The sequence below is a fragment of the Alosa sapidissima genome, chromosome 7 (assembly GCF_018492685.1).
Source record: "Alosa sapidissima isolate fAloSap1 chromosome 7, fAloSap1.pri, whole genome shotgun sequence".
Taxonomy (NCBI): domain Eukaryota; kingdom Metazoa; phylum Chordata; class Actinopteri; order Clupeiformes; family Clupeidae; genus Alosa; species Alosa sapidissima.
The window spans coordinates 38,911,681-38,931,606 of record NC_055963.1 but is presented as its reverse complement, the minus strand read 5'-3'; the positions used below and the strand labels follow the sequence as shown (position 1 = coordinate 38,931,606).

The following is a 19,926-nucleotide window of genomic DNA, read 5'->3' as shown; positions in this document are numbered from 1 at the left end:
CCTCGGAATCTGAATTGAAAACAACGTTTACAACCAAATACATTTATAGAAATGATCTCCATAGGCTACAGGTTCGAATATTAAGAGATCCCTAAAATTAGTTTGAATATCTTTCATTTTTAAAATAATCGAATTATATTCGAATAACGAAGTTCAGAGTCAAAGCCCTATCACACATTCTTTATTATTCCTCCAAAAACATTTCAAGACGTTAAACAAGATAGGACTGCCAATGGTTTCAGTGTAAAGCATCTAGAATTAATGACAGAGGGTGCGCAACACACAAGGGCACTTTAGTGAAAGTAGTTCAAATTTATGCAAGTGTTGTGTATGTCACCATTCAGCACTGTGAGGGAGTGTGCACAAGCTAGGTAGCAGCACTTCCATAAAGCAATTTGAATTTGCAATTTTTTTAAAAGGCACTGGGGTACCTTGTTTGTGAACTTAAAGGAATATTTCAGTAAAACAAAGCAATAATCATTATGTGTAAGAAATATCTATCTAAATCTAATGTTTCAAACAAGGAGTTAGAATGAACTGTTTAATATTTGTGAAGCAGTCATCAGATGTTGTTTTCACAGGAGACATACTCAGGTACCCACAGCAGGTGGGTCTGCACGTCTGCCTAAGGATGCGGACATTCACGTCTGGGAATGGGACTGCTTGCAATGTTTCAAGAAACTGACAAAGTTTCTGACATACTGACATAGTGTGGATGAACTTGACTGGCCTGCACCCTATAGAACAGGGGTCCCCAACCTTTTATGTACCATGGACCGGTTTGATTCCCATTTTTTTTTCACGGACCGGGGGTCGGGGGTTCCATGTTCCATATGTGTTGTGCATGCATTACTTGAAAAGAACTAGCTCCAGTTAACAGTGAAGGTAACGAACTCTTAAAAATGTGAAAAACGTGAACTTGAAGAAGTGAAAATTGAACAATATGAACTATGAAAATTGAAGAACTTGAAGCTACATCTATCAAGTGTGAACATGCTTAACAAAATATGGGAATATGTGCTTGTTTCCCTGCAACAAGAAGGTTCCATCAGGGGGTGATGGAAGACAGTGACAACCTCAGTGTGTTTGAAATGTCCAGTCGATTGCGCAATTTGGTCTTAGTTGCAGTCATTGCAGAAAACCCAGCCTCGCATAGATACGTGGTGGGAAATGGTAGCAACGTTTTCAGCGCTTTTACGGCTATCTCGGGATATTCTGCTTTGGTTTTGATCCAAAAACCCGCCAGAGAGGTTTCCTCATACACACTCTTAAGACCACCGTCATTTGCAATTTCGATCAACTGCTCTTCCTCCTGCGCTGACAAGTTATGACTATTCGGGATATTGACAAATGGGTTGCGGACCCACTCATTGGTTTGCCGTGGATCTTTGGAGGATGGGAAGTAGCCTAACGCTCAAACTCACCAGCTGCGAGAGAAAGGGCCCTGCCTCAGTCTCTCCCAAAACCCCCACTACTGTTTGGAACATATCAAATACACCCCGTCCCCATTCGTCCCCACAAATCAAGCTTGGCTTTAAATGCAGCGACTTTATCTGCCAGTTTAAAGACAGTCGTCATTCTCCCCTGGAGTGACAGGTTGAGGTAATTAAGCAACCCGAATATGCCACACAGGTAAGCGAGTTTTGGCACCTTGTCCTCATCACTAAAATGTTCAGCTGTGACTTTTTTTCTGTAAGAAATCTCTGCAGTGGCTCTCGAACACTCTGACCAGTGACCTGCTAAAGATGCTTGTTTTTTGTTGCTCATTCTAGCAGTTTAGCTAACTTTGTGTGACACTACCATTCGCCAAGAACTGATCAAGTGAAGTGAGCTGACCTGAGGCTGCGCAGCGCTGAAGGTAGGGCTGCACGATTATGGCCAAAATGATAATCACGATTATTTTGATCAATATTGAGATCACGATTATTTATCACGATTATTAATTAATTTTAGTGACAAAAATATTTTTTCCCTAAACATATTGGACTTGCTATCTGGCTCACCCAAATTCTTCCCCTCACATTTACTCCCCTAAATTACTGCAAATATAGATTTGACTGCGACTTCCAAACTTCCAAACAAATGTTTTGTGCGTGCTACTTTGTTAATATTTGGGAAAACGTTAACGGCCCACCGGGAATCCTCCCAACGCTCCCCATTAGCCACTTAAGCTCTGCTTCTTGTTCATGAGTTTACTGTAATCGTTTAGTCCAGGGGTGTCCAAACTTTTTGACTGAAGGGCCACATTGGGTTTTGAAAATTGGCCAGCGGGCCACACACAAATAATAATAATAATAATAATGTTTTGTATTATTTAAATGACAAAATAATTTTGTTGTAGAAAAATAATTTCTTAAGAAATACTGTTAATTTAATACTGTTTAATTCATTTATAAATGGTGCACTGTCATTTTAAGACTCTTTGCCAGCTCCACTCAAATAGCCTATGGCTAGTGCTGTGCCTATGGCTGTGCCCTCTCACGGTTTATAAATGGTCAGTAGTGGGAACTACTGTTGCCATCGCCCTCTCTCCCACGCTCAAATGCGTCCCCAATTAAATGAACTAGTAGTTAGATCTGCTGCAATGGAGATACTATGTATCTCGATGTGACAAGCTGTTTTGACATTGTAAACGTTCTCTAAGAAGAGTGTAAAGCAGTTTGTAGTAGCCTAAAGTTAACCACAACGTCGTCTATCGCTGGAAAAAAATAGCGAACGGCCTATGATAAACTAATAAATGCTCGGCGGGCCGGATTAAAGTGCATGGCTGGCCGCAGTTTGGACACCCCTGGTTTAGTCATTCGTTGATATGTAAAACACTGACGTATAGGCTACATTTTCATTATTGTTCACTCGTTTTGAGTAGGCTGTGTCTTGAAACGCATTACATTGTAGGTTGCACATGTAGCTTATAAAATACATTAATAAAATTCACGGATCCCGTCGTTAGCTCAACTCTTATTACAGTAGGCTATCGGAGGAAGCAAAGAAGGACTAAAAGTTAACGTGATAAAAAAGGCATGTGTGGTTTACGTCATGTGATGTGTTTCACGGTATGAGTTGAGAGCCCTGCTTTGCTTATATTTTTGGTTAACTTAACTTGCCTGAAATCAGAAATATTTTCGAACAATGGATGATCCGCCTCGAGGGACAAGCTCTTGGCCTTCTGCTGTGCCACACATTTAATTTTTGATCGTCGTTTATTGTATAGTCTAACTAGCCTACTAATAGTTAACATAATGTCACTAGTCCACAGTGCATCAGGCTGAACAGTGCAGGGAACAGCTGTCATTGGTAGGCTGCATGCAGGCACATGGTCAGACAGGTTTAAGGAGCGCTTGATTTGTTTTGTAGCGGAGCGTTCTATGGGTTGCCAGGTTGGTTCTATGGGTAGAGCACGCATTTGAAATATCGCTCGATCACGCAAATTTGATCGTGGGAAGCCAAAATCGTGATCGTGATTAAAATTCGATTAATTGTGCAGCCCTAGCTGAAGGCAATATGTAAAGTGTTGAAGGCGGGACAGACAGACGTAAGAAAATAGACCTTGCAAAATGCAAACATGCGTGCAATCAAACCACTGCATATAGGCCTATGCCATGTAAAAACGTGACATTATTGTGAATTAAATTGAGTTTAGTTTGCATGCATTTTTTTTAAACTCATGTCGTAGGCTACGGCCCCGTTAGGAATGTCCCACGGCCCGGTACTGGGCCGCGGCCCGGTGGTTGGGGACCGCTGCTATAGAACACCTGAGTCCTGACCTCAACCCTATAGAACACCTTTGGGATGAATTAGAGCGGAGACTGAGAGCCAATGGCCGGTTGCACAAAGCACCTCAAGTTAAGTTTTTTCCTTAAAATCTGATTTAAGGGTCCCTTAAAATAAAACCGGTTACACAAACACCCTTAAGGTTTCCTTAACATTTTCCCTTAAGTATTTAAGGTTTTGTCCTTATCTTGTAAGAAATCCTTTAAACTGTTGCACAGACGACCAGTAGCCTAGTAGTAACTGAGGGGAAAAACCAAAGGGACATCTGACTCTACCTTAACCATATGATGCTGATAAATTAAGTATAGGCTATTAACTACTTTTGACAATTCAAAATAAAACTCGTAAGTAGTACTCACTCTCCGTAAGTCACTACTCCGTAAGTAGTACTCACTCTGTCAGAAACATGCCGTGTTGTTATTGTGTGGTTTACGTAGGCTTAATGTAGGCTAACATTAACAATTCATGTGGATGTCTTGTTAGCCTATGAGCTTGGGTTTGGTTCGCAAAACGTTAACAAAAAAGTTTGTTTTGGTGCACTGATAACAGTCAGGATCATCTCTAACTTGCCAGCTAGTAGGGGTGTAAAGATTAACCGATACGTATCGGTATCCGTTTTTAACGTGTAAGATACGGCTACATTGATACGTGAAGCCCCGTATCGGAAAAAAACTGAAATGAACCGGTCGTTATATCGATTTACTTTTTATGAATCGGTGCACAACCTTTTCTGCTCGCTCAGACTCATTTACGTTCCAAGCAGCGCGTACATCCCACTTCCGGTTTTGAAACTACACGTGGCACGGATTTGTGGGTAATGAAGTTCGTTTTGGGCTACACTCATTGCCCAAAGTTGTCAAAGGACTTCATTACCCATACATCTACTGCAACTTAAGCACGTGATGACTCGTCGTGTCTTTGACAGTTTTTACTCTTTTGTTTTTCAAAATCCATCGCGAAATTAAACACTTACTATAGCATTCCTAAACGGCAACGATAGTCTGTAGAGTAGCCTTACGTTTGATGAAGGGATTTCCTTAATGTTAAAGAATAATTTGGCCCTTGCTGCTAAAACGATGCACAAATTATTATTATGTTGTTCATATTCACTCAGACTTGGAACAAAATAGGCCCAGTTCATTGATATGTAGGCTAGGCCTATTTTGTTCTTGTAGGCTATCTGAGAAAAGGCCAAGATTGTCTTAAGCACGGTTTTATTTTATTTCGGTATTGTCTTACCTCAACAATAGGCTACAGCTCCTTGAAAACAATCAGATATAACTCTATAAAATCTATAAAGTCTATAAAAACGTATTTTTATGTTTTATTTGGCTGCTGTGTTTGACTGGAATGTAGACTATTCTTGTTTCATTTCAATACAGTATATTATACAAACCTCAGTTTAGATAATCATATTCACACATTTTTTTGCCTAATTGACATGACCATGATAATAATATAATATGAATGTGCACCTTAAGCAAATGATAAAAAATCTTTCAGAATGCTTTCCATTCTTCAACTGCATCGAATTGCATCGCATCGAATCGTACTGAATCATTTTTTATGAACATGTATCTTTTCTTGTATCGAATCGTGCCCATGTATCTAGATGTGAATCGTATCGTCTTTTACATGAGAGATTCACACCCCTACCAGCTAGTATTGTTCAGGTCATGTATATACTGCAACATGCTTTACTTGCTACCTGGATAATTTCCATGAATATTATTAAGGTAAGATAAATGATAAGATCAGATTTACTTATTTCGATGGGATAACTGACGGCATCACGGCAACTAGTTACAGCTGTTGAACAATTTCCGTGGAAACTATAGAATTTTCGTGCCGGAAAATTCCTTTCAATGGAGTAAATCCCTTAACGTTTTTCCTTAACTAAGGAAACCATTTAAGGTATTCTGTGCAACACCCCCTCCCTTACCTAAGGAGAAATTAAGCCTTAAGGGTCACAGTTAAGAAAAAACTTAAGGTGCTTTGTGTAACCGGCCACAGGCCTTCTCATCCAACATCATTGTGTGACCTCACAAATGCGCTTCTGGAAGAATGGTTCCCACAAGTGTATTCCCATAAACACACTCCTAAACCTTGTGGAAAGCCTTCCCAGAAGAGTTAAAGCTGCTATAGCTGCAAAGGACCAATGTCATATTAAACCCTATGGATTAATAATGGGATGTCACTTAAATACATATGGCAGTCAAGGCAGGTGAACCAATACTTTTGGCAATATAATGTATCGACACACTAGGTATATTTACATTGGTTAAAATTCAACTCTACTTTTGATATCTTAAGCACAGGACATCTGCCTGAATGTTGCATTTTGAGATCAAAATGACAATGAACCTGTATAAGCCCCTAATTCTCAATCTGTTCTTTAAAAAAAGTAGTTCAGCCATGGATCAGATGATCAGACTGTTGGGCAGATAAAATTCTATATCGGGCAAGACTGAACAAATTCATTCTCAAAACTACAGCTAAAACTATTTTTCTCAGTTTCCACACATTTACAAAGAAGAATTAAAGCATCACAGTGGTAAATATGCTCCTGTCTCAACTTTTTTTTAGAAGTGTTGCTGATATCAAAATTCAAAATAAATATTTCCCCCCAACAAATAATAATAAAATGTCTCCATTTCAATCACTGATATGTTGTTTTTGCACTATTCTCAATTCAATTCAAAGTTTGCATGATTTACATCTTTGGAAGTGGGGTTGCATATTTTTCATGCATTACCTGAGCTATTTAAGTCTAGATGTTCATACAAAGCATTTTCTTATCCCAAGGGTAAATCAGAATAAAATGTTTAAATAGTAGAGCCTACCAAACTTCTGCCCAGCTAACTTCTGCTTGTTCCTTCGCATTGTGAGGTATGTAATTCCTGCAAATATCAAAACATGGTTCTGTTTTTTCTGTGCTGGTCACTCTCAGATTGTTTCAAATGTGCTGACATGTTTGCTTTTGGGGTGAACTTTATTCTTTGTTTAGGAAAGGCATAGCTCTAACCAAAGGCTTGTTTGCCAAAATGCTTAACATGTCAAAGGGCTATAGTTTCAAAACTATTAGTGATACTGACATGCTGTTTTGGATTTCTTCAAAAGTTTGGCAGAGAAGCAGCTGTGTTTTTTCCGTCAGATTTTTCTGAGGGTGATCTGTGAAATTTTACTCAAATTCTTTGATATGATATGGAATGACCACAAGGTAACTGACTCCGTCAACCTGTGCTCAATAGCAGTTTTCTTTCACAAACCCAGCGTTTTTCTGAATCTCCTCCCTCCTGTTGAGAAGAATCCTGAATAGATGGGTCAATATTCCCTTATGAGAAATCAAATGTTACCATTTTTAAATTAATTAGGAAGTGGCCTGCAGCTCTGGTGTGAAATCCTATTGTTTCTGTAAAGATTATTATTGTTATGCCAAGCAGCTAAGCTGCGTACGCACCCATTGTGTTTCTATGTATTCCTATTATTATTACGCTTCAGCCATGGGAGTCTATGCCAGCCCATAGAACCGTCTAGTAAAAAGTTGTGAAATTTGGTAAACTGATTGGGGACAGTCCCATGATTAATGTCACCAAGTTTCATGTCGGCACCTCGAGCGCTCTAGCACCACCATCTGGTCAAAGTTGGATGTGCGTTCACACACGTAACTTTTGACCTGTTCACCCGATTTTCAAAAATGAGCTATTGCTGGATTCCTTGGACAAAGTTCAAAACATCCCATGACACCACCATGAAGGATTTTCCGCCATATTAGATTTAATCAAAAACACTAAAACGTTTTCACAGGTCACGAATTTAATCTGATCTTTACCAATTGGCACAGACCATGTTCAGACCATGCCTTATAAGTGCATTACTTTATGGAACAATTGACAAAAGCATTTGCCCATAACAGCCAATCAAAATTGGCGGTGAAGCCCCCAAACAAGAAATGAGCTCATATCTCAGCAAGGCTTTGGTGTATGAAGTCCAAACTTGTTATGGGGATTTGGTACCTGATTGTGATTAGTGTTGCACGGTGTATCGATACTAGAAAGGTATCACGATGCCTTCATGCAAAAAACGATACGATTTACGACGTTTTTAGAATCGATACTTTATTAAAATAATAACGTTTTGTGTCTGTGTGGACTGCTCCCACTCTCCATGCTCCTTGCACGCATCTAGGCAAGTGGACGTGTCAAGCAGGCAGCTCTGAGTGAGAGTGCGCAGCCTAAACGTCAACATAGTTCTTTCCGACAGGGTTGTGGATAAAACAAAAGGTGAAGTGAAAAGGAACTATTTCGGATACATCACGGATAGTGAAGGCAAGCCATCAGGTACACAGAGGCCAAAGTTCAAAGAACGACAGGTTAACGAATAGGCTATAGAAAACACCACTACATGATTAGTGCCAAGTTCATTTCTTTAGTTTTAGTCTAGCCTACAGTGGGTCCCAGTTAAAAATTGACACTTCATTCACGATCATGGTGAATGGTGAAATGTAAGTACAACTGCAGCCGCTTGGGGGCAGCATAGTCCGCTGTGGAGTTCCATGGTCGAACCAGACGGCGCATTCGACAGCAAGGGCTGTGATTGGCCGAGTTTTCAGTGCGTTTCTCTGTGTTTTTAGCAGCCCCTGCAACATGCTAGTCCACTGTAGCCTAAGCCTTGTACATAATGTTAAACATAGTTTTGGACTCAGTGGCAAGATTTCTTGATTTGTACAGTGCCTGTCTCTCAGTAATGTTTTAAAATGAGAGCTTCGTCAGCTGGCAGTAGGCTACTTTGTCGGTAGTCATGAGAAGTTCGCTTGCTAACAGAACATAAATATGCTGCCCAGAAACCTTGTGAATAGTTCTGATTTTTTTTACTACACTAACGAGGTTGAAATATAGACTTTGCCTACAGCATCTTCTTAACAGTAATGTTAACAAAATGACAGCATTCATATGACAAAGAAAAACGAATTCGGTCACTCAAGACTGTGCCACAGCAACCAGTGTAGGCTACAGTCCTACCCAATAGGCCTACTCGAAGCAGATAGCGTTGTCTGACGGTCGAGTGGGTTAATGCACGTATTTCCAGAACAGGTCTGCAACTTTCAGGTAGTTCTGAGTTCGAATTTAGGCAGGAGCAGAGCCATATAAAGGCCTAGGCCTATTGTTATCATTTTTTGCAAGGTGTTGCTCCTGGCAATACTTGTTTATAAGACGTTTGGTGATTAATTGATAGCTGTTTTTGGGACACGTTAAACGTTCTTTATAATGAGCGCATCCGGGGAGTAAAACGACTGTTACGCGCTGTTACAACTGTAGGCTACAATGATTGCAATACAAAAATATGCGCGTGTTAGTTTAGTTAGTTTTGTGATGTTTTGCACTTTTGCCTCGTGTGTTTTCAGGTTTTAGGACTTTTTTGGCAAGATTGACCTTGGTTAGACTCTGCATATGTTATTTCTCCGTATGGAAAATAAAGTCAAACTGTCTGTTATTAGTTCAATAACAAGTGTTGCTTGTTAAAACATGTGACTAGTGAAACTCAAATGATTTTAGAAATATTTAGCCAAAGCCAAAAAGTGTTAGAGAGAAGGAGAGGCGCCGGTGCAGCTCAGATGTCTTCTTAATTTTCTTTATTCTTTAGTAAAAGGTGCAGAACATTATTAAACTTTGACTAATGTTTCGATGTTCGTTAGTCAAAAACATCGACACATCGAAATGTTAGTCAAAGTTTAATAATGTTCTGCACCTTTTACTGAAGAATAAAGAAAATTAAGAAGACATCTGAGCTGCACCGGCGTCTCTCCTCTCTAAAATATCTGTCCTGGCCTGGTTGCAACGGATTGTGGCCAAACGACAGAAACGCGGAGAACCCTCCTTTGTCTACCAAAAAGTGTTACTTTGTGCCCCGCGCTCCCCCACTGCTTGTGAAAGAAGGGGATGGGGGAGGGGGGCTTAACGTGAAAAAGCTTAATGTCACAAAACGGCAACGAGTCGTTTTAGGCTACAGGCCTTCATAATGGTAGGCTACAGGAAGTGGGGGGAGGGTATGGGATGACCAGAGCCGTCATCTATCGTCTTTCCAGGCACACAGTTCGTTATATAGCCTATCGACTGCCTTAACAGATATGCTTTGCTCTTGGGTTTGGCCTTACAGCGAACTCAATGCTCTTGTTGCTTGCAGTTTGTTAAATAAAGCGATGCAGATGACATTATTTATTTCTGATTTATATCTTATTTAATTGCGTCTTTTGATGTATTTTGCAACATTTGCTTGTTAGGCTGGGCTACTGTCAATGTCCTGTACAGGTCATTCAACAATTGCTGGTGTAGGTCTAGGCTATTAATCAATTAGGGACTGTTCGTTATTTATTTAATTAAGGGGCTACCGGAGGAGTTTTGGGAGCATTAGTCAAAAAAGACGTGACCCTCCCTCGCCAGCAAGAATTTTTTCTATGACCCTCCAAAGTGATTGAGAAAAAACGCATGACCCTCCCCAGTCCCAACAATTTATTGATGCCTTAGGCTACTGGGTCAATTTGGGAGCTTGCATGCTACGACTCCTTCCTTGAAATGCCTTGAAAAGGCTGTCGTTTGCACAATTTCACAAATAATCACCGGGACCGAAACAAACCTATCAACTTTTCCCGGGTTTATCGCGTATTTTAACTTTTTCCTCGCTGTCTTAGGAGGAGCTGCAGGGCCGTCGCAAGGGGATGCGAGGCCCTGTGCGAACTTGACAGATGCAAGGCCCTTTTCACTTACGTGCATGAAATCATGCGATAGCTTACTTTACACATAGCCAAGGCTACCGTCGGTGTATTTTAATAGTAGCCTAGTCTAATAAGCTACACCAGCTTGCCTTTAAGAGGGGAAATTCAATTGTATAGCCTATAACATTAGCTGAGTCACATATTTGGCCATATGGTGTTTATCATAGGCTACATCACGAAACCAAATAGTGTAACAAAGGCGAACACTTTAACAGGGGAAATTAATTGGGCATGAATCATTGTGCTGAACGGTATTTGTCAATGAGCAGAAACACACACGACATTCAAACTATTGATAAGATGTACTGGTCTGTATCTATAGGCTAACATTGGACAAATATATGACACTGACTCGCCATATCCTGACTCAGGAAAAAAAACATTTTCTTGCTTTGCCGCAAACTCAGCAATGAAATCATAGGCTACCTGCAAACTGGCCTAACGTCTTTTTCATAGAAGGGAGAGCCCAGTCTCTCCTGTGACATGGAGGTGCGCAAATAGTTTTTAATAGCCTGTTCAACTTCGAAAAGCTTCGTTCACCCGATGCCAGTCACTGATCGCAATTTCAAATTTCGGAAAGCTTCATCTTTTTAAGTTTTAAGTGCAGTGGCCCCTATCTGCCCCCTTTGGAATTATATCTCGAGCCTATTATAATAAGTTCCAGTGCGTTATGTCCTGGGATTCGGATGTGCTCAAAAAGAAAAGAAAAAACACTTTTTTATAGATGGTTATGAGGAGCAATGTGAGAGAGAAATTTGATGATCATTGATCGTTGTTTTGGGACGTTAAGCCTTTTCCATAGGCGTCAGTGAAGGAGATTGAAGAATGACCATTTTTTTATACGAAAATATTTATTAACTACAAAAACTCAGTGTCATTCAGACTCAACCCTCTTGTTGTTTTATTATCTTTTTCGTTGTCGTTTGAACGTTGGCAAGCAGGCATGTTGCGGTTGCAATTTAAGTGAAATTTCTACAGTAGGCCTACAACATGCTGTTAGGCTGGGCTACTGTCAATGTACTTGTACAGGTAAATGTTCAACAATTGCTGGTGTACAGGTTATATAATCAATTAGCTAAATCATTTGTCCAGCTGTTTAAACATTTTTTCGTGCTACATTCAAAGCAAAAGGTGCTTTGATATATTTTTCGTTTAAACGTCGGCAAGCAGGCATGCTTTGGTTGCAATGAATGAGGATAATTGCTTTTTTTGCATTATTTTGAATATGACTCGCTCCAGTCTCAACAGCACGTACTTTTTCCACACGCTAAGTTCTAACACACATAGGCCTATCCCCTCTCGCTTTCTCTCTCTCCATCCCTGCACACGGTGCTTTCTTAAAGGAGCTGCACCATTTTACAATAATTGCATCTACATTTTCATATTAGAATGTTTTGTCAAGTGTAAGCTTAAACTACCGTGATCAATTTAAGCTCCCGTGCCCCCGCTGCGTCATGGAAGCAGTAAGTCAGTCGCATCAAAAATAGTAGTGGCACCCAAGTGACACCTTGTGGTTGTTTGTGTCAACTGCAGTTTGTGCCATTTCTGCTGAGAAAATGGGGTGCGTGTTTCATGAAGGAACCCGTCCAAACTTAACGGGGACCCACTGTAACTGAAACGAGTATGGTTTTCTGGGATAAAGCGAACCTTCCTTCATCAGTGAATTTTGACGAGACATAACGACTGATCAAATTCTTTCACACAAACATACGGGTATTTGTGGGTGTTTTTGGGAGGTAACCAGGTACGCCATGCTTTTGGAGGTGCAAACAAACACTGCATTGCCATTGAGATCACATAGTAAGGAGCTGGCTCAAGGGGTCTAAAAGTTTTTTTTCTCGTGTTCAGTTGTAAAATGAAAGCACAGTTTTATAGCCATACATGCGTGTTCACTTCTGGCTGCTTGGCTATCAATTTGGTAACGATAACGGGCTATTTGACGTCTTTAGAACACTAAACATATCGGAGGTGTCAAATATTGAGTTACTCCAGTCTAGATTTTTTGACGTTAAATCACTCCTATGATGTATTGATATTGTCTATCCAAAGTAAAATGCCTGTTTCGAAGTTAACTGATGGTCAAATCAACCAAAACTCAGATTGTTTGCACCTCCAAGTGGTGGGTGACGTAGGTCTGTGACGCGAGTTTGTGTGAAACAATTATATGCTAATGTGATGAAAACGCAATGTTCACGCTAGTATAACATTACCATAACTTGAAAACAATCTGTTTAATATTCGGTCAGTACTACTGTTTGTCATGGCATGTAGACTGCAATTTGTTCAATAATTATTGCCCAGATGTAGGATAGGCTACCCGAAATGCGTTAATTAAAGCCCACAGCATAATACCACTGAAGTGTGTTAAGTCCTAATAATAATAGCGGCATATTGTTACGTGGTAGCAAATAATATTATCAAAGAAATAGACATAATGCACACAGATATATTGCAACAGGTAATGGCGTAGGCCTATCTGACAAAGACCTGGTTGGAACGTTGTAGGCTACTTGTACACTGGGAGCAAAGGAGACTATCTTCAACTTTTCCCCTTTGCAACTGTCAAAGAAATCCCATAAACACGGGAAGGCCTAGGATAGCCTACATCAGATGGCCTAAAGATTAGGCCCCTCTGCATAGCATTCAGTGATTTGCATGCAGTTATTTCAACACTGACCTTGATCTAGCCTACTTTGGCTATTTAAAGGTACTTTACTGCCAAAACACAACACAATGTAAATTAACTATAACAAACCATAAAGGACTTAATCACACACAAATTAATAAGTTGAAAAGTTTAGAACCCAGAATTGACCTGCACACTACAAAAGTGCACCAAATTAAACACAAATTACTACACTTGGAGGAGGTCTGCGTCCTTTCTTTTCCAGATATGTTAGGATTTCGCTGTGGTATCGTTTCAGTATCGAGCATCGAGATATTTATGGCAGGTATCGTATCGAAAGTCATAATTTTGGCATCATGACAACACTAATTGTGATGATGCACTAGGGAATTGGAGTCATTTGGCCTCTATAGAGTCCCGAAGTGTGACGTAGCGTTTCCATGACGGCAGAATCACTGGATCTAAACAAACTTTCGAAATGGCTTAAATGTAGACATGTGGCATCATTTCTAGCTAAAAACATTAAATATATCCATTTAAATGTGTTTTACCTGCTAGGCAGCAGCTTAGCCACATAACACGGATTCCCTGGCAGGTGTAATATTAAGAAACAAAATTCCAGTGGATATTTCACGTCTTCTCAAAGACTGGCGGCTGAAAAAATAAAGCCAAAACACGTCCGTGAATTTAAGGATTTTAACCGCATGCTGTGAATAGGGTGACCACCCGTCCCGTGTAGCGCGTGCACGCACAGCGTTTGAAGCCTAATTCATGCGTCCCGCAAATTGAGACTGTCACGCATAATCAATGCTTGCTCAAAAAAAAAGTTGGTCGCTCTATATCCTGCAGCCGGTTGCACCAGTTGAAAGTAAGTTCCATCTTAGCTTAGTTCTAATGTAAACTGGCACTACGTTGAAGTTTACGAGCTACTAAAATGTATTGGGTTGCATCAAACTGAATAGTTTCAACGTAACACCAGAGAATTGGTAGACGGGCTCTGGTAACACAAGTTATGACTTAAATTACACCCCCCTCTCCCTAGGTGTAAGGTACGTTGTAGGTAATTTGTTAACATGGTTTTCTCATTTATATTGTGGGGATGTTAAATTTAACAAAGTACAAGTCGAGAAGAGTTACATACGCGACCGATTACACACATTTAATTTAGCTACTTGAGCAGTGTTTGAATGATGTTTGTATTCACTGGAAATCATATGGACCTAGCAGTATACAAATAGGTTACCAAACATCTATCATTACCACACAAAGCATACATTTCATTGCTGTGGATTGAGCTGTTATCAGAGATTTCATTAGCCATAGGCCTACTTGAAAGAGTGTTAACGTTACCATTACCTTCACTAACGTTAACGTTATCAACTGCGGTAGCCTATACGTTAGGCCAAGTCATGGCTGAAATATTCCCAAAGCACATATAGGCCTACAACAAAATAAAGTCTGTTATTTTCAAATACAGTGTTATTTTATTCCATACAACAAAGTAATTGCGGAGGAAGTCAAACCCAATGTGGCTTTATCATACATTACAGTGAATGTTAGGCTACCCAGAACACTGAACAGTTCTTTTCCCCCTGCGCCTGAATTACTAACACGCAAGTTCACCATCCTTCCTCCCCCTTCTTGTTCCGTGAACCTCTGGAGTTGTGAGTTAAGACTTAACTGTTCCTGTGGTGTTGAGCAACTACAATTCCTGTTAATCCTACAATTTTACAATATAATTTATGTAAAGTGAATAAATAATGAAAAATAAATAAAATGAAATAGCTAAAGTAAATCGTAAGTGGAAGTGCATCTGTCAATTCATTGAATGTTCAAAGTATTATGAATCTTTATTTAGAAAAAAAAATACACATTGGTTGGCCTATTCATGATACATCAGCAATTACACATGTTTAGTGGAATAGGGCATACTGTATTAATATACCATGTAAGGTGGTATGTGCTAGAAATGGGTAAACCACTATCAGTAAGTCTGCCCGTGAGGTGGGGGCATCACCGCGCCAGGCATTGTCCCACATTGTCCCTCAGAAACATACCCCTTGTCCCCCCTTGGGCTTATTAGCAGGTGGTCACCCTAGCTGTGAAGTTACACGCAGGTCTCTTTTACGGAGGAAACCCATGTTAAGATAAAACTCTGTAGTCACGAATTTGATCGTGTTGGTATGAATATATGTTGTAGTATGTGATTCCTACAGTGTAAAAAAATATACTAACGTCTTAGAAACGTTGTAAAATTATTGAAATAGATTAAGAAAGACACCGCTATGGTGATTTCTAATAGTCAGGTAGAACTTTGTGGAATTTGGGCATAAGTGTGACATAAGTTGCTTAACTACTTTACCAACAATAACAAAAAGCCCTAACAACACAACTTCTTGCTGGTCATTTGTCAACATTTTTTTTTTTTTTTTACATTTGAAACACAAATATAGTTTAACAGGTCAGTCTATCTGGAGGCCTATGTTGCCTTGTTGATCTTCTTAGCTCTGGTGTGATGTCCCCAGCATCAGGAGCAGGTTGTGCTCCCCCAAGCAGGTTTGGGGTGGATGCAGGTGGAGCGCCCTGTACCGACAGTTCTGCAGGTGACACCTGCTCTTGCTCAGGTGCTTGAGGCCCCTCACTAGAGCCTCCAGAGCTGCTCACACAATCCTTGTGCGCCACACTCACAAGGACAAATCCACCAGAAAAGACACTGGACCAGACTGGTGTTAAATAACTCCTGGAAACCAGGGTGGACCAGTGGCAAAGTTTTTAACATACACACTATCTCCTGGCTGAAAGAGTCTCTCTTTTGCATGTTGGTCCTGCCTCAGCTTTTGCTTGTCCTGCGACCTAACCACTCTCTCTCCGACGTCCGGGTGGAGGAGATCCAGGTGAGACTTTGGCCTCCGTCCCAATAGCATCTCTGCTGGGGCTAATCCTGTAGTTGTGTGAGGAGTAATCCGGTATTGGAACAGGAAGCGAGAAAGTTTGGTTTCCAGAGAGTGTCCTGACATTTTTCGCAGTCCATCTTTCAGAGTTTCAACAGCTCGTTCTGCTAGGCCGTTGGAAGCGGGATGGTAGGGAGCAGTGCAGACATGACGGATCCCATTTTTCTCCGTAAATACTTTGAAAACATCACTGGTGAAGGTGGGCCCATTGTCCGACACCACTGTGTCTGGTAATCCGTGTGTGGCAAAGATGCTCCTGAGCTTCTCAGTGGTAACTGCAGCAGTCATGTTTGACATGATATGTGCCTCGAGCCATTTCGAGTGTGTGTCCACCAGAACTAGGAATGTCTGGCCCAGAAACGGACCTGCAAAATCCAGGTGGAGCCTGGACCATGCACGGCCTGGCCACTGCCATGGGTGAACTGCCATGGGTGAAGCGGCGCAGTCACTGGCATCTTCCGGTTACCTTGACATTGCAAACATGCCCTGACCTTCTCTTCTAAAGCTCCATCCATCCCAGGCCACCACACGAATGACCTGGCGAGGCTCTTCATCCGGGATATCCCTGGGTGGGCATCGTGCAGTGCCTCCATCACCTGCGCCTGCCCTGGGGAGGGAACGATCACTCTGGAGCCCCAAAGGATACAGCCGTCAAGAACACTCAGCTCTAGCTTGCGCTTGGCATAAGGCTGGAATTTGTCCTGCTGTACAGCTAGGCCAGCCCTGCATCACCCATCTTCTAACTTGCGATAACACTGGGTCTCTATCAGTCCATGTTTTGATCTGTTTTGCTGTCACTGGAGCATTAGATAGTCTGTCCATCAGAAAAACTGTCTCTGGGGGAAAAACAGTGCGGCCAGGTGCCTCCTTTATCGCCCTCACCTTCTCTTCCACTGGAGACAGACCTTGAGCCGAAATCCGATGGCCCAGGTATGTGACACTTGGAGCTTGGAAAACACACTTACTGCGACTCAGGCGCAGTCCAGTATCTGACATTCTCTTTAGCACCTGGTCAAGATTTTGTAAATGTTCCACTTCTGTTCTACCTGTGACTAAAATATTGTCCAGGTACACTGCAACGCAGGGAATGTTTTGAAGCAGATTGTCCATAGTGCGTTGGAAGATAGCTGGACTGGACGCAATGCCAAAAACCAGACGATTGTATTTGAATAGCCCTATATGTGTGTTAATAGTCACATATTGTTTAGACTCTTCCTCTAGCAGTAGCTGCTGGTACGCATGACTCATGTCTAACATTGTGAATGTTTTTCCACCTGCTAACATGGCAAACAGATCCTCCACTCAAGGTAGGGGGTAGGTGTCAAGTTGGGAGGCCTGATTAATTGTCAGTTTGTAGTCTCCACATATTCGCAGTCCACCGTCTTCCTTCAGCACTGGCACAATTGGCGCTGCCCAGTTGGAAAATTCAACAGGCTCAATCACACCTGCCTGCTGCAGCCTCTCTAACTCTGCTTCTACCTTAACTCTCATAGCATATGGCACCGGGCGAGGTTTGAAAAAGCACGGCTGAGCTTTGGGGTCCACACACAATTTCACTGTGGTGCCCCGGAGGGTGCCAAGCTCATCCCTAAAAACATCTGGATATTTGGCTATTATGTCTCGTGCTACGGTCATGTTCTTGATTTCGCCCCAATGCAGGCGAATTTTTTGTAAGAGATCACGACCCAGTAAACTAGGCCCCTCCCCCTGGACCACCAGCAGCGTCACCGATGCCTTCTGTCCTTCAAAATCTATGTCCACATCTATAGCCCCAAGAAGGGGAATGCACTCACCCGTATAAGTCCTCAGTCTGATATTAGTCTTTTTGAGTGCAGGTGCCTCAGTTGCCCTCCACAAGTTGTGATATGAGGATTGACTTATCACTGAAACTGAGGCCCCAGTGTCCACTTCCATTTCCAGCTCAGTGCCATTTACCTTCAGTGCTACATAGATGGGCTCAGCCCTGGACTGGCTGATGACATGGAGGTTGAACATGTCAAAAGAACACTCCTCCTCTTCCTCAGGCTCGTCACCCTGCAGGTGATGTGCGCTTCTGTTGGGCTTTGGTGTTCCCCAGTCCTTCTTTTGTTTGTTTTTCATTCCCCTGCACATTTTGGCAATATGGCCCTTTTTCTGACAGTTATGGCAAACAGAGTCCTTGAATCCACAGTCATTTGCAAAGTGTGCCCCCCCCCCACACCGGTAACACTCCACTGACTTTTGGGGTTTGCCTTTCTTGTCCTTGGACACGTGACGAACGGCATCTGGTTGCGCAGCCCCGTGTGCTTGTTGAATGTCCTTTGTGTTAATTGCCGCCATTTCCATTGCTTGAGAGATCTCTAGCGCTTTTTTGAAGGTTAGCTTGGCTTCACTCAGCAACCGACGCTGTATGCCATCCTCATTAATTCCGCAGACCAGCCTGTCGCGCAACATATCTTCTAGACAGCGCAACTCACAGTGCTCTGATTATTGTCTCAACTCCGCCACAAATGCGGCCACTGTCACTCCTTGCTTACGTGAATGAGTATGGAATTTGAAGCGTTGAACAATAACAGATGGCTTGGGGTTGTGATGATTTTTCACTAACGTGACCAGGTCCTGGAAGCTTAATTCTCCTGGTTTCTGCGGTGTAGCCAGGTTGTGTATCAGCTTGTACGTCTTGGCCCCGCAGGCGCTGAGGAGGACCGTCATTTTGACTCATCCGTAATGTCATTTGCCACGAAAAAGTGCTCCAGTCTCTCAACATATTCCACCCAGTCACCGTCTGTCTCCACGTATTCACTGAGCGAGCCAACAGTAGTCATGATAACTTACTAATAGCTTAACTAACTGCGCCGTAATTTGTAGGCTATTTCAACTGTACACAGCAACTCCACCGCCGTTATCCTCGGTTTTAATCCTCGTCGCCAGTGTAGTAACCGAGTGGTGTAACTTTTAGTGAAACCACGCACAGACTAGGAAAACAGTTTAGGCACTTTTACTGGACTTCACTTAACTGCAGCCAACATGATACACATGAAAAACACGGGTTCCCACCTTAAAACCTGGGGGAAACAATACACACAAATAAGGTTCCTAGGGGAAAACAGCCCTCTTACTAGGCCTACACATTTCACTACGCAACAGTACTAATACTAAGTACTAAGTGCCACTCCGGCACCCTTGAGCATTTTCTTTTAAAATGGCCTCACCTGCCACACCCCTTTTTTGGATCATAGAAAATCATCTAAATAGACACTAACATATAAACCCATCCTGTATGGTATCAAATCAAAGCTATTTTCATACAGAAATCAGCTTTGACCATAATAAAGTAGAAAAAAATTGTTTAGGTCCATCCAGAGAACAAAATACCTTTTAGAAAGTGACCTTTAAGGTCAAATGATGTTTGCTGCATAATAGCTTATACCTCTAAATCGTGTCATGTTTGGTATTAAATTAAATAAGTTATAGAACTGCCATGTAGCTTAATACATACAGGAATACCATCATTCAATAGCAATTCATTTTAATATGAATTATAGCAAGTCTGATGTACCCTAGTTCACCAACTTGCAGGTTAGCTAGCACGTTAGCTTTAATTTCCCTTGAATCAGTTGCTGAATTTCAGACAGCAATGTTGTGAGGTACTTCCCAGGTAGCTAGCACATTAATTATAACTGTCCTTGGATTTCCCCCCAGAATTACAGACAACAATATTTTTCATCCTAACATTTTTTAATGCTTTAAAAACAGACACCACAGTCCAAGATTGATACAAACTAGTCTGAGTTATGAGGTACTTGCCAGTTAGTCAGCACATTAAC

General features: G+C 41.5%; 1 protein-coding gene and 1 pseudogene across 3 annotated transcripts in view; both read right to left on the bottom strand.

The window, feature by feature from the left end:
* Positions 1-19,926, bottom strand: part of mib2 (MIB E3 ubiquitin protein ligase 2) — a 257,636-nt gene that overhangs the window by 221,241 nt on the left and 16,469 nt on the right. For 2 of the 3 annotated variants that reach the window (XM_042098210.1, XM_042098211.1), the window contains exon 1: positions 6,615-6,671. The exons of the other annotated variant lie outside the window; for it this stretch is intronic. In XM_042098210.1, coding sequence (XP_041954144.1) covers positions 6,615-6,654 — 40 coding nt within the window. In that variant the 5' untranslated portion in view covers positions 6,655-6,671. Of the gene's footprint in view, positions 1-6,614; positions 6,672-19,926 lie in introns of those variants that run through there. 3 annotated transcript variants of the gene reach the window in all.
* On the bottom strand, positions 15,575-18,822 carry LOC121713538 (annotated as a pseudogene).